Here is a 14,086-nt window from a genome sequence, read left to right as displayed (position 1 = left end):
TCGGGGCAGGGGATAGGATACGTCATGCGCTGGCACCATTGATCCCACTGGACCCAATCCGTTCCCTGTTACCATACTATGTTAACTTTTTTTGAGAGGGAGGAGATTGTTATTAATTTCGGCTGCAATCCTAACCTCATTTTCCTGGGAGTAAGTCCCATTGAACACAATAGGACTTACTTCTGAGTAGACCTTGTTAGGATTGTGTCGTTCAAGAACTTGTGACTTTTGTAATATTTTGTATTATATAAAATAAAAATAATAGTATGGAAAAAGAAAGCAACAAAGTGCTTCAAATGAAGTTTTTTTTTCTCTTTGGCAGATAGCAACAGGCTGTGCGTGTGTGGAATCGGATTGGGACTGCTGTGGGAAAGTAGGGTTTAGAAGCCCCCCCCCCCAGCACTGTGATCCCAATCCATGGGGTGCAATTCAGCTGCTGCTTAACATCTAAAAAATAAACACCTTTGGAAAGCGCACACATATAGTAATGTGGAATTAGATCCTCAGTAATCCTTAGGAGAAATTTGGTGGGTGGGGGCAGGTAGTGACTTGTCGAAGGGCACTCCTAGAAACATTGTATGTAAAGACTATTTTCCATTTTTTCAGAAAACTGCAAAAATATCAGCTGAAGCTTGCAAATAACATGGCAATCAAAGATAGCATCCATAACGATGTCTGCAAAGTTCTTCAGACACTCCAAGAGATGAAAGAAAAGCGAGAGCAGCAGCTGATGGACGTGGAAAGACTCACCAACATGCTCACTCGTGTTGAGGAAGAAATGGTGCAGTTGCGCAAGCAGTACGAAAGGGCTGTTCAGCGCCGGAACGAGAGGTACGAGGCTGGATGATCTGCAAGGCATGGGTTGGTTCTGCAGGATCACCATCATATATACTAACAGCAGGCTCAGGTTGTTGAGTATCGGACAACTCGTTAGTGAACCGGGGCACCCTCAGAGACGATAAAGGTTTCTGTATACTTGGGGTGTTACCAGAGGAGCTGCATAAGGATGTTTAATAAATGTTTCCCTGGGAATGGATGCAGGGTGGTCATTCCTGCGCCTTCCAAGGAAAAAGCAGCTAAGGCATAATGAAACAGCTTCCTGATAAGGGATCTTAAACTGGTTGCAAGTTAGTGCTGTGCAGAGAGAGGGAACACTCCCTTTTAAAGAACAGACTGGAAGCAGTGGTATAGCTAATGTTCATGTAGCTCAATGCTGAGCTCAGAATGATGCCCCAGAAGTGATGTCACAACCGGAAGTGAGATCATGTCTGGGCTTTTTAAAAAGTGAAAATCGGGTTGAAAACCCACCGCCTCCCCCAGCTTGCCACCCACTTGCTCTGCCACCTCCCCCAGCAAGTGGCATATCTGGGGTCAAATAAGGTAGCCCCCCATGACAAAATTAAATTTAATTAAGCAAATAAATAAAACGTGCTGCTTATTGGTTAGAGACACTGTGTTGGGCTGTAGAGGGACTGTTATTCTCCCCCTATTAAATATAAGAGGAGCACCGCTTGAAAAGGTCCCTCTTTACCCAGTTAGTAGAGATATTATGATACATAGAAACGAGAGCTGACTCATATTAACACCTTATTGGTTCCAAGCAGTATCATAACAACACCTAATTGGCTCTCAAAACAATCAGTCTCATAGGTCAGTTTTGAGTTAAGAAAATCCACTTTTTGTTCCATAAGGCAGTTGTGTTTTCATTTTCTGGTTAATTGGACATAACGTTTGATAGAGTACAGAAATTCCAATGCAATTTGTTTCATTGCATTCTACATTAAATTACCTTTTCAAAGATAATTTTCAAAGATACCTTTTAAGCAGGATGACGTAATCCAGTTTAGTTAATTGCTATGATGCTGAGTCACCTTAAAGTGAAATACTGGATATTTATGCATATGGACTACATGGTCATGTTCCTATAACAATTTATAATTTGCGTCTGAGTCGTAACTAACAGCAGAACCTTATGCATGTCTGCTCAAAAGTAAATCCCATTGTTTTCAATGGCACTTACTCCCAATTTAGGATTGCAGCCAAAACTGAACTCACAATCATGCATGCAGGTCTTAAAAAATTAAGACAATAATTTTATCATGGTTTAACCAGCCTGTTTGTACAAAAGTCTCACAAGTTTCACTGTGACTTGTAATCATAGCATGTCTTGTGGTTTGTATATTTTTGTTCCTCAGCAGTGCCAGCACCTGGTTGCTGGAGGTCTTGCAAGCCCCCCCCCCCCCCGCTTGCTGATAACAGTATGTGATAACAGTCATCCCACCTCCATCGGCAAATGGGGTGGTATATGTGGTGACTGCCTGGTACGGGGGTGCTCAGGGAGTTTGGCCAGCTGAACCTTCTGATGACATGGGTCCAATCAGGCTGACCTCTGTTTCTGAGTCAACATAATTTTAAGAAAGGAGATGAATTCTAATCAGGAAGGCCCACTCCCTGAAAAGCTGTCTTCCTTCAGTGATTAAACAATAGAGGATGTACATGCTGTAGAGCAGTGTTTTTCAAACTGCAGGTTGGGACCCACTAGGTTCCCATTCATTTCAATATTTTATTTTTGATAGACTTGATGCTACCATGGTATGTGACTGCATTTGGGGAAATGTTACAGACCTGTACTTTTAACCAGCTACTATGTATAATTCTTTTAACAATGATAGTCAATGGGACTTACTCCTAGGTAAGTGTGGGTAGGATTGCAGCCTAGGATTGTTAAAATGTTCCTGCTTGATGAGGTCACTTCCAGTCATGACATCACTTCCTGTGGGTCCCTTCAGATTCTCATTCTAAAAAGTGGGTCCCAGTGCTAAATGTGTGAGAACATGTAGAGCATGCTGCTTGAATGAAGTAGATTAAAATGAATTAGCCTGTAATCTAAAACATACTTATTAGGGACTCAATCACTGGACTGGCCAGCGCTGTATCCTGTGGGCAGTGAGGCAGCTGCCGGAGTCTCCTCAGGGTAAGGGAGAGTTTCCTACTTTACCCTGGGTAACATCGCTGCAGCTCCAATGGGTCTCTTCGACTTTGCACCCATTATTGAGCAGGTGCAGAACTGAGGACACCCATATAGGGCTCTGTGGCCTTGTAGGGCTCTGCAGCCAGGGAGACTCTGCTGCTGTCTCCTTCCCCCTCCCAGTCCTGATCCTCCCTGCCTCCCTCCTGCTCCAGGAAGCCTCACCGCCAAGCAGCAACCTTACTTGCTGCCTGCTGCTCCTTGGTGATATCTTCTTGGCACTGAGGCCCAGCGCCAACTGGTGCTGGTGCAGCCCTGGTACTCCTTGTTCTCCTGGTGCCACAAACTTGCTTTATGTAATGTTCACAACACCCTGAGCCAGCAGTATGCACATACCTCTGGCGCTGGAGAGCTCAGGATTGGGCTGTCACATTGAACATACTGGGACTTAGTCCTATGTAAGCATGTATACAGTGCACTGTCAAGTCCTTTACACTCTGTCTTTAAACCTTAACCTTGGGATTCATTTCAGTGGAGTTTTGCTCATAGAGCGTGAAGAAGAAGTTTGCATTTTCTATGAAAAAATAAATATTCAGGAGATGATGAGTCGAAATGGCGATATAGAGATTAATGTGATGAATGAAAAGATCCGTTTTCTCAAGATGAAGCTAACTGAGAAAAAGAGGCAGATTGAGTTATCACTGAAAACACTGCCCATGAAAAGAGGCCTTGATGCTGATTTGGTGGTCCTTCAGATTCAGGTAGGTACAGTTAAAAATATTATTTTTTCCCCAGTAGGATTCTTGTTTTTAGGGTGGTAAACAAATGAAAGTCATGACTGTAGAAGTGTGGAAGTCACTGTGTGCTTTTTATATTTGGCACATAGTTTGACAGATAGTTTCTAATTTACATTAAAAGCAGGTGCAGGACTCTACCAGTGAGTCTGGCTTCTAGGTCACTAAACAATAACAATACAGCATGCCAAAGTATAGAATTGGGCAGCTGGCCATAAGGTTTGCCACACCCAAAGGTACAGTGCAGAATTGGACTCCTTAGTAGTAGATTGTAGACATGAGTCATCAGCAGAGAAGTAAGCAAATAGGCCAATACTCATAATTCTGTTGTGCATAATCATTATTTGACAACAAAGATAGTTCTGTAGACCTCATTATACTGTGACTGCTTCATTGCATTCAAAAATGAGTATATAGTATGTAAATCACTGTATCCAGATAGTATGCAGAAGTAAATTCTATTTGCATCAGTGGAGCTTCCATGCTGTTGCTATGTTACAGGGAGTAGCCCGCAACATTGTTTAAAAAGAACAAGGAAGGTGCTGCCTAGGAACACCATATGCACATGCTGTATACATCACAGCAAAAAAGCCCTTATTAGTCACAGATAAGTATTAGCCTGAGGCTGCGGATTCACACTGCATGATGGGTGTGCATGTGAATCTGTCCACACAGTGAAGTATGGATCAAGGTTGGAGGACTCTGTTCTCCTTCAGATGTGAATCCAGATGCATATGTACATATGAGTTGAAACCCAAAGAAGAGTTGAGCATGCACTTGAGGTTCTGGAGATAAGTAACAATAAACACTGTAGGATTCCTTACTGTTTAGGACATTTTTCCTTTTGTTCTGAAAAAAGCTTATTTACTTTTGACCTTATCTGCAAACAGTAAATGTTTCCATGTAGTTTCTGTTCTTTCCAATCCAGAATTCTAACTTCTGGCATATCAAGGCTGCTGGTATTTCCATAGTAAAGAAACTGAATCACTGAATTGCAGTTCTGTGCTATGCCTCTAATCTTTTTGAGAAATTATTTATGAAATACAAAGTTAAGAAGCTCCTCAGATGGCCTTAGAAAGGCATAAACAATTTGGATAATCAGAAAATACATATTTTTTGTTTAAATGTGGGTAGTGTGAAATGAGAGTAGATGGGATGAAATTGGGAGAGTTGTATTCACCAGTTTGGATAATTGGCTGTCATTAGCACTCACAGACTTGAATTGTGAACGGGGAAGGTTCTGTCATGGAATGTTGTTTTTTAGACAGCTGCTGTGAGGGCCATGGGACATACAACAAGAACAACTGCATTTTGCAGGCAGCTTTATGAAGAAGGCTGATGGTTAAATAAATAGGAAGGCTATAAAGAATGTTGCACACAGTCTAGGATGTGTGCTATTAATGAGAAGGCTATATGAGAGGCTGAATGTTATGCAGGGAACTATCTTATGCCAAACCAATAGATTCATCTAGGTCAGTCTTGTTCCCACTGACTGTTAAGAGCTCTCCAGGGCTTCAGACTAGAGTCTGCAGTCTTTCCTAGCCCTCCCTGGTGATGCCAAGGTTTGAACCTTCTGCATTTAAAACCATATGCTCTTCCTCTGAGCTACGACCTCGTCTCCAAACTAGTCTTTGAAATATTTGACTGCAGTTTCTGGATATATTTGTGTAAAAGTATGATAGAGTAGGTGAACTTGTGAAATAGAATAAATTCAGTACAAAAATGCAGCAGGTTCTGACAGTGAAAAACATCCTCAGGTTAGATAGATGGCTTGATAAATAGCACTGCACTGGCAAATAGGTTGTGGTTTTTCTGGATTGCACCAAGTGAGCAAAGTTCTTTCAACTCTTGTAAACTGTAAAGGAAGGGCAAGAGCCCTTGTTAACCCTTCATATTAAATGTGGCATCATCGCAGTCTAGTACAGGGCTGTGACCAGCATAATAAGAGCATAATTTAAAATTTATGTCAAGAATAAGCTGTGACTGACTGAGGACTTTTTTTCCTGCTCTCAGCTTGTTCCCACCCAACTGATTTTGACAAAGCTACTAGGCAGGTACAGAGAAGAGGATCAGAGCTCTTCTCTGATGGGTGGGAGGCAATGAGCAGGTATATGGTGTGGGGATCCCCCACCAGTTTGTCATCTCTCCTGATTCACCATTGTAAACAACTGCTCCACCTGGCCTCATTGGAAGGCTGAGGGTAATTAACAGGAGTAAAACTCCTGTTTATTCCAGCAGTATAAACAGTATCTTGTCCACATATAGCCCAAGACTGATGGTATTTAATGTAAACACCTTACCTAGAGTTAACATATTACTGCTATCATGTGCAATGAGCGGAAGATGGGAGGATTTTTATTGGCTAAGACAGTACTTCCCAAACTTTTTAGCATCTGAACTCACATTTAAAAATCTATTACAACCCACTAGGCAAAAAAAAAAAAAAGAGAACTGGAGAAATAATATTGTATTTATTAATTATATTATTTATTAATAATATTTGTGTCCTGTGCTTCTGAGGCTGCTAGAGACATTACATATAGAATATGTGTGGGGGCATTTGCTTGACTCTCCCTAGAAATGGAGTTCAAGGACTGTTTCTCACAATCATTCCGGGGTACCCAGAAGGCTGAACAGGAGAACAAGATGTGCAGTTCGAAATTTCTGTGCCAACACAAATCTGAAACAGGGTTCACACATGCTCTATGGCATGCCATAGGGAAAAACGGAAAATGAGACATTGTAATTTGGGGTATGAAGATTACCTCATACCAGCTAATGATTTTCTTCTACACACTGGCAGGGTACTTACAAAGTTTAAAAAATGTTTTCAAAACTTTTTGTGACCCACTGGTGGGTCCTGACCCACCCACCAGTGTTTGGGAAACACTGGACTAATAAGTTCTATGAGTGCTGCAGGCCTCCCTTTCCTTCAAGACAAAGCAAAGACTCCTGGTAGATTGTGTTAAGGGCTATATTCTATACAGAACTGAACTCTTGCTGGAACCACATCCTGTTTTTTGTGAGGTATATGGTTGTTTTTTTTTAAGTCTTAATTTTGCAGCACATTGTGCCGTTCTGCTAGTGTGGCTATTGTTTATCAGCAGAAACATTTCTCCATTTCCTGAAACTGCACAAACCAATTCAAGTTTTCAACCAAAGTGTAAACGTGAGAGACAGCAATTTTATCTTTTTTTTTTTGTCCTCACAGCAAACCCTCTTCAAAGGGTTGCTGTTCTTTAAAACTTTTCTCACTTCCTGTGATGCAAGTTCTGAGAACAGGAAGGACTGGATGGTGCAACTTTGCACAAAAAAAAAGACCACAGAGTGACTTGGCTGCTGACTGTCCATTCTGGATCAGCAGATAGGGTTGTTAGTAAAATAGCTCTTTCTGGCCAATGTCTCTTGATTTCACAGTTCTTCCAAAATGTATGTGCAACAGAGCGGATTGTCACTTCCTGCCTTCACCGTCACTTTGGATTGTATGTCATAACTGCTGATTTCCCTGGAATTTCATTGATTTTTCCAAGTGCCAGAGTGGAGGCCTTGATGTCCACTTGTTGTGAGCTTTGGGTTGATGGCTTCAGCCATGAGAAAATTATATGCAATTATGCGGAGAAAAAATCTTGCTTGTTGTTTCTTATCTTGTGTATTTTCACTCTTGTTTGGCAGTATTCACAATGCAAGGATAAAATTAAAAGTCTGGAGAAAATGTTTACAGACCCTAACAGAGAAAACAGAACACGAGCGTTGCCAGGGAAGGACCTCTCTCAAGCAGAGCTCTTCAAAAAGATAGAGGCGGTAAAAACACAAAAGTATTTTGTTATTAAGGCCAACTGAACTAGATGATACAAAAGACACCGAGTGCTGCTGAAAATGTCATCCCCACGTGGGTTCATCTCTTGCCCTCTGTAGTAATATTTATCCTATGTCCTGACATCATCATGTGCAGTGCACAGTATCAGTGATTTGGATCACAGACAGGAAAAGCAGAAACAAGACAGAGTGACTTGTACTCCACTTTTGAAGAGGGAGGGTTTTCAGCAACAGCAGCATTTCTTTCATTGCATTTAGTCCCGCCCTGTCATTGCAGTCAATCACTGCTACTTCTTACATTCTGCAAACTCTATCCATGGGATTTCTAGACTGTTGAGCTTAAACTGCAAGCAGGATGTTTGCCTCCCTGTGTAAAGCCTTGCACATGGCAGAGAGAGGCAGCATTGCTTTCATTAGGCAACCACAGAAATGTAATGCCACAGCTAAGGTAGAGATATACCTGTGTCCACTGAAATCAATAAAGGAACAAAAAAAAAAAAAAGGAGCAATCTGGAATCAGGGCTGTCAGTGACTTAAAAAATTTAATTATGATGTATTTAATTAATTTAGTAGTTCACAAAGCAGTTTACATAGTAAATGGGCAGCCCAATCCAGAACTGCCCCTGGTGCCCAGGCTCGGCGGCATGGAGGAGGGTTGCCGCCGAATCTAGTGCTTCCCGCGCTACCGCCGGAAGTACCTCGGGAGAAGGGGACATTCATCCCCTTCCCCCGAGAAAGGTAAGCAACCCCGCAATGGGGCTTCTCACTTTACCTTAAAGTGAGAAAAGGTGCTCGTGTAGGGCGCACAGCTCTCCATGAGCACCCTGGATCCTGCGGAGGAGCCTCCTCCCTCCCTCACCCCCCACACGCCTCCCTCCGCCCTCTCTTTGCCTCCCACTGGCCTCCCCGCTCCCCAGAATGCCTCCTCCCTGCCCCCATCCACGCCCCCCGCCTCCCATCTGGGAGACCGCCGAGCCATGGAAGCTGGGTGACCACCCCATGCCATGCCAGCATTGGCCGGCGCTGGGCTATCAGCGGCTGGAGCCTGGCTGTGAGCCTCGCAAGTGTGCCTTACAGCATGTTTGCAACTGTGGTCGGTGGCATAGAGCTGTGCCGCTGACCACTGGATTGGGCTCTAAACCAATAAATGGTTCCTTGTTAAATGTTCCTCAGTAAATGGTTCCCAGAGGGCTTATAGTTCTAAAAAGAGATACCAAACTGAAAAAGATGCTGTGCTGGGGTGAAAAAGAACAGTTGCTCTCTCTAAATATGATTCCACTTTTAAAAGTGTCTTTTCACCCAGTTAGCAGGGGATGATGTAATGGCTTGCTTAATATTAATAAATCAAGTTACATTCCACATGTTATATCCCACATGCAGTGTTGCAGTTTTCAATACATAATCCTTTTAGTCTTTGAACACTCCATCAGTAATTAGCCGGCTGTTTTAGCTCATCTTCTTGATAGTTAAGCACTGTGAAATCTATATCTTGCAATATTTTTTCAGCTCTGATTCGACAGGCACATATTCCTGTCACAATTCCAGTGCAGCCTTCCAGGAAGAAAACATCACATCAGACTTGATCCTAATTTGCATGTGATCCTTTATTTCAAAACATAGCACTGACCCTGGCTGGAATTTCAAGAAATAATTCTCAAGACGTGTTTGGGATGCAAGAGCTGACTTTAATTTACATAATTCAAACCCACTGCGCTTTCCTGAACCACTGCTGTTTGCAAAAGGACACTGCCACTTGTGTTTATTTTGTATTCCAATAAAGCAAAACACCTTGCTTTTTCCAAGCAGGTTCCTGATCATTAACTGTGTATATGCATAAATGTGCTCTCACTATAGTTAGAAATAAAGCTGGCACAGAAGGAAGAGAAATTGCTTGAGAAGGACTTTATTTATGAGCAAGTTTCCCGACTGACAGAGAAAATCCACACCAAGGTTGAAAATGGCAAGGGCGACACATTAATATTGGCAAAAAAGGTAAGCTTTGCAAATTGTATCCATCTCACATACTTCCAGCCATCATGTAGTTTGTATCCAATACACCCACAAGCCATCATAAGCAAGATTGTTGAGTGTTGGGAGAGTTAGGACAGAAGAAAATATTTCTTTACCCAGCATGGAATTAGTTTGTGGAACTCCTTGCCACAGGATGTAGTGATGGCATCTTGCCTGGATGCCTTTAAGAGGGGATTGGACAAGTTTCTGGAGGAAAAGTTCATTACAGGTTACAAGTCATAGTAGGTACGTGCAAGGTAGAGGCAGGCTGCCTCTGACTGCCAGATGCAGGGCAGGGCACCAGGACGCAGGTTGTGTCTGTTGTCTTGTGTGCTCCCTCGGGCATTTGGTGGGCCAATGTGAGATACAGGAAGCTAGATGGGCCCTTGGCCTGATCCAGCAGGGCTCTTCTTATGTCCTTAAGATTCCTCATGTGTATCACTTGCTGGCTTTGGAATTACAGGGGTAAATCTGAAGCATATCAGAATGAACATCCATCTGGTGATGTCTCTTATTCATACTGCGCTAGTTTGAGTGGGATGTACATTTTAACCATTTCATTCAGTTCTTTACCTCCATCCTTAAATATATTTTTACACATAGCAGCAAGAGGTGGATGGGAGCACTGGTAGCCAGATAGCAGTCCCCACTGGAGGGAATATAGTCCAAGATAGTTTTTTTACTTGACAGGATTAAACCTCTGCTCTTGTCAAGCACAGAAGGTTTAAATACAGTAAATCGGTAATATTTGTGAAACTAGTAAATAGAAAGAATTCCAGTTCTACACAGGTTATGTGTACAAGTCCTTTGATTGCAGAACTTTTCAAGCATGCAATATAAAAAATATTTTGAACAGTTGAGCACATTTGAACGAATGTGCTCTGGCATGGGAAAGGCAGGGTATAAATCTTTTAAATAAATATGAAACACCCCCCCCCCAGTAGTTAATTGGATGGTGCCTTGAGCACTCTGCTTATTTCAGAGGTAAAAGTGAGATATAAATCATTTAGGGGAACAGCAGCATTTTTTTTTCTTGCAAGGGAGGCCAAAGGAGTGGGGGAGGGGGGAGAGAAAAACTAACTTTACTACTGCTATTCATTGCAGATGAACAGACTGCAAATGAAAATAAAGACTACAACCCAAGCAATGATGGCTCTTATTGCTGAGTTATCTATGAATCAAGCACATGCCATTAAGCTGCAACAAGAAATGAGGGACAAAGAACATTTCTTAACGTGCGTTACTTCCAGACTAGAGAAAGGACTCCCACTTCCAAAGGAAGTTGAGACAGCGTGGTTGAAGGTCCTGCGTGATGAAGAAATGCATAAAGCCGCAGCTGCAGCCAAAGCAAAAGTAAGTTCTGCTGGGCTACAGCTGCTGACAAGATCATTTGTGTTTTGTTCAATGTGGATTTAAGCAGAAGTCTGGTGCATCACAACTTGATGACATGGCAGGTTGCTAGACCCTGAGGCAAAGTCTTACACTCCCACCTCCCCCCAGCCACCATTTACTGATGAGAAGAAGCAGGCAGCTCCTTCCAGTCAATAAATGAGGACAAAAAAATCAGCAGTGGGTGAGTGGCACTGCGGGGACTTAGGAGGTTGTTCTAGCCAGCCAGGCTCTCTGATGGACATAGGCCCTTGGCCAGAATCTGACCCCAGTGCTGTCCCTGCTCCATTCAACTTAGGAACTCCACACAGCTGTAGCGAAGTAAACCACCAAAAACCTTGGATGTCCTGATCATGGACCTCTCACATCACAACTAGTTTGGCCCTTGTTGGCCTAATTCAGTGGTTCAACTGATTCATGTTACAACCGCTGTGGACAATGTATCCTGATATGGGCACTCTGGGTTTCAGCACCAAGATTGTTTTTTCATCATATGGCCTTAGTTTAACCAATTACAAATTCTGTTTTCACAGCGTACAGAAGAAGAAGAGCAATATCTCTTGCCAACGAGTGTATACACCACAGCTGAACAGCGGCCCAATGCCTACATTCCAGATGATGAAAGCGTTCTCCCTCTGCCAAAGCCTTATGGGGCACTGGCTCCTTTCAAACCAGGCGAGCCTAGTGCAAATATGAGGCATATAAGAAAACCACTTATAAAGCCAATTGAAATCTGAAGGATCAGACTTGAAAACGGTTAAGAATACACAACTGATTATTCAGGGTCTAAGCTCTGTTTCACCAAAGGCAGCAGCAGAACACCTCCAGGATTTGAATGCATTCTAATTGCAACCTCAGCATTGTAGAACAAGCAATGCTGTTGCTACCCAACACACCCTCATTTCATGCAAGCCCCAATGCAGTGAATAGCTTTGGGTAGTAGTCATTGGCAAACTGTATCCCTCAAGCAGCTGAAGAAGAAAAAATTTCCATCTTTTTAAATGTTTATTAATTGTGTCAGCAAAAATGTTTAGTATAACTTTTGAAGTGCAACTAGATATTCATCAGAATTAAATGTACTTTTATGTACGTTTAGTATCTAAATACGTACATTAATATGCAAAGAGATTGTAAAATCAGTTTTTGTAACGCTTTTTCTCCTATGTTTTATACAATCATCTCTGTGGCTCATCATTGTGTGCATATGTATGGTGTTCTTTTACTGCACATAAAAGGAACTCAAATAAAGTTAGACACTTATTTAAAATTAATGATTGTGCTCTCTCCTGTTATGTATGTAAGTCAGGCTGGTAACTGCTGGTAACCACCATCTGTATTTCAGAACAAAGCAGTCTTGCTACAGAAAAATAGCAAAGGCTCTTGCAGCTAGATATGTAAAAACAGAAGTGACACTCAGTAAAAACCTGAATTTTACAAGTGTATTAGGTTTGCTCTGACACAGAGTTCCCCAATTTCTAAGGATGGTAATAAACAGAGTACTATGAAAAAATATCTTTTGGTGTCAGTTCTATTTGAAATAGGATAGTCAAGTGTAAAAAAAAAAAGCAGTGCAAGACTGCAGCCTCCTGACTTAGGCCCCTCCCACCTTTTTGTTTACTACAAGTCAAAGCACTTGTATAATAATTGTTTTAGCTGTTAGTTAAATTACATCAGTCTGATGCTATGTCAGCATGTAGGAAACGGACCATTTTCCCAGCTGGAAATCAGGGTACAGCTTTTCTATTTCTGTTAGATTACAGCTAAGAAAACAAATGAGGAAGCCTAGTGCTGTGTAAAAAAAACAGGTAACAAATGAAGGCATGGTATACAGCAGTTTTTTAAAAAATAACATATGTTCAAAATGACATTGCATTTAAAAAAAATCACATCCAACTTAGAAGTGCCTACATCCTGTTGGTTCCAGTGGGAGACATTTTAAGCATACACTTACCTCCCACTCCTATCAGTGGGATTTAAAAATGCTTAACTTGGGAGCAGAGCACTGTGCTCAGTGGAAGGTAATTAAGTAGAATGTTTCTCGAAGTCATTGAAATAAATATGCCCAATAGAAGCTTAGATCCCTTGCAATAGTTACACATAATTGCAACACACAAACACCTTAGAATGTGCTCAAGTAGTCACAAAAAAGGATATTAAAATCCAATTCAAATTTGTTCCTATTATTTACAAAGGTGGATTTTAATCATCCATACTTTTTCTATACAATTATAATGTATCCCTCCTCTATACATCATTGTACAATAGTGGCCATTTTCTTTTAGCTCCATTGTGTAGTTATTCTCTTCCCATTCTTCACTTTCAGTTCTTTCATGCACGACTGATTTAGAATGCAGATGTTAGTAGACAAATGCATCATGCTTGCTTGTAGCTCCCCAACATTGGCTGTTCTTGGCATTCAGTAACTTCAGCAAGGTGCCTCATCCAGAACAAAATGAACAATGAGAAAGTTGCTATACTGAACTCTTTAAGCAGCAATCACACATTGTGTGTCTCCTGAAAATTGAGATCATCACAATTTTAAACTGTTTTGAACAGTTATCTTCTCTCTCTGACCTCTAGTTATAGCTAGCAATTGATAGTGAGGCTGGGATATTTCCACTTTTCTCAGGACTAAAGATTCAAGAGTATTGTAGTGTGTTTCAGTGCTATCTCTTCAACAAATCTTGCATTCACAGTATTGCGTTCCACAGGAGTCATCCATCCTGGAAAAAGTATAAGGACAACACTAAATATCAGTATTGACATTAAGCTTTAGTGTGACTAAAAGTTGCTAGCCCCCAGGTTGCACTGTTTCTTTTTGGTGATATTGTCATTGACACACATTAATGCTTCATTTCTGTAATCATAGTTGACAACTATAAAAATCTGTCCTAATTAACCTTAAAGTTAGGTGATACACTGAAACACACAACACTGACAAAACCATTATGGCTGACCATAAAGAGTTTATTTTCTGCCTTTTCTTTAGATGGCCATGTGCTTTTGACAAAGTAATTTGTCTAAGGGACCAATCCTATTCAGCCTTCCAGCACCAATGCATCCACGAGGTAAGAAAATAAACATTGCCACCATGACTGCAGCTTCTCCC

General features: G+C 41.6%; 2 protein-coding genes across 5 annotated transcripts in view; one reads left to right on the top strand and one right to left on the bottom strand.

Moving 5' to 3' along the window:
* CCDC146 (coiled-coil domain containing 146) overlaps positions 1-12,255 on the top strand; it is an 85,939-nt gene extending 73,684 nt beyond the window's left edge. For all 3 annotated transcript variants that reach the window (XM_066633669.1, XM_066633670.1, XM_066633667.1), the window contains 6 exons: positions 607-831; positions 3,501-3,729; positions 7,435-7,563; positions 9,433-9,570; positions 10,693-10,941; positions 11,511-12,255. In XM_066633669.1, the coding sequence (XP_066489766.1) occupies positions 607-831; positions 3,501-3,729; positions 7,435-7,563; positions 9,433-9,570; positions 10,693-10,941; positions 11,511-11,714 (1,174 nt within the window). In that variant the 3' untranslated portion in view covers positions 11,715-12,255. The remainder of the gene's footprint in view (positions 1-606; positions 832-3,500; positions 3,730-7,434; positions 7,564-9,432; positions 9,571-10,692; positions 10,942-11,510) is intronic.
* GSAP (gamma-secretase activating protein) overlaps positions 9,165-14,086 on the bottom strand; it is a 50,416-nt gene continuing 45,494 nt past the window's right edge. For both annotated transcript variants that reach the window (XM_066633671.1, XM_066633672.1), the window contains exon 31: positions 9,165-13,700. In XM_066633671.1, coding sequence (XP_066489768.1) covers positions 13,609-13,700 — 92 coding nt within the window. In that variant the 3' untranslated portion in view covers positions 9,165-13,608. The remainder of the gene's footprint in view (positions 13,701-14,086) is intronic.

The sequence above is a fragment of the Tiliqua scincoides genome, chromosome 7 (genome assembly GCF_035046505.1).
Source record: "Tiliqua scincoides isolate rTilSci1 chromosome 7, rTilSci1.hap2, whole genome shotgun sequence".
NCBI classification, from domain to species: domain Eukaryota; kingdom Metazoa; phylum Chordata; class Lepidosauria; order Squamata; family Scincidae; genus Tiliqua; species Tiliqua scincoides.
This window is presented reverse-complemented; position numbering and strand designations above follow the sequence as displayed.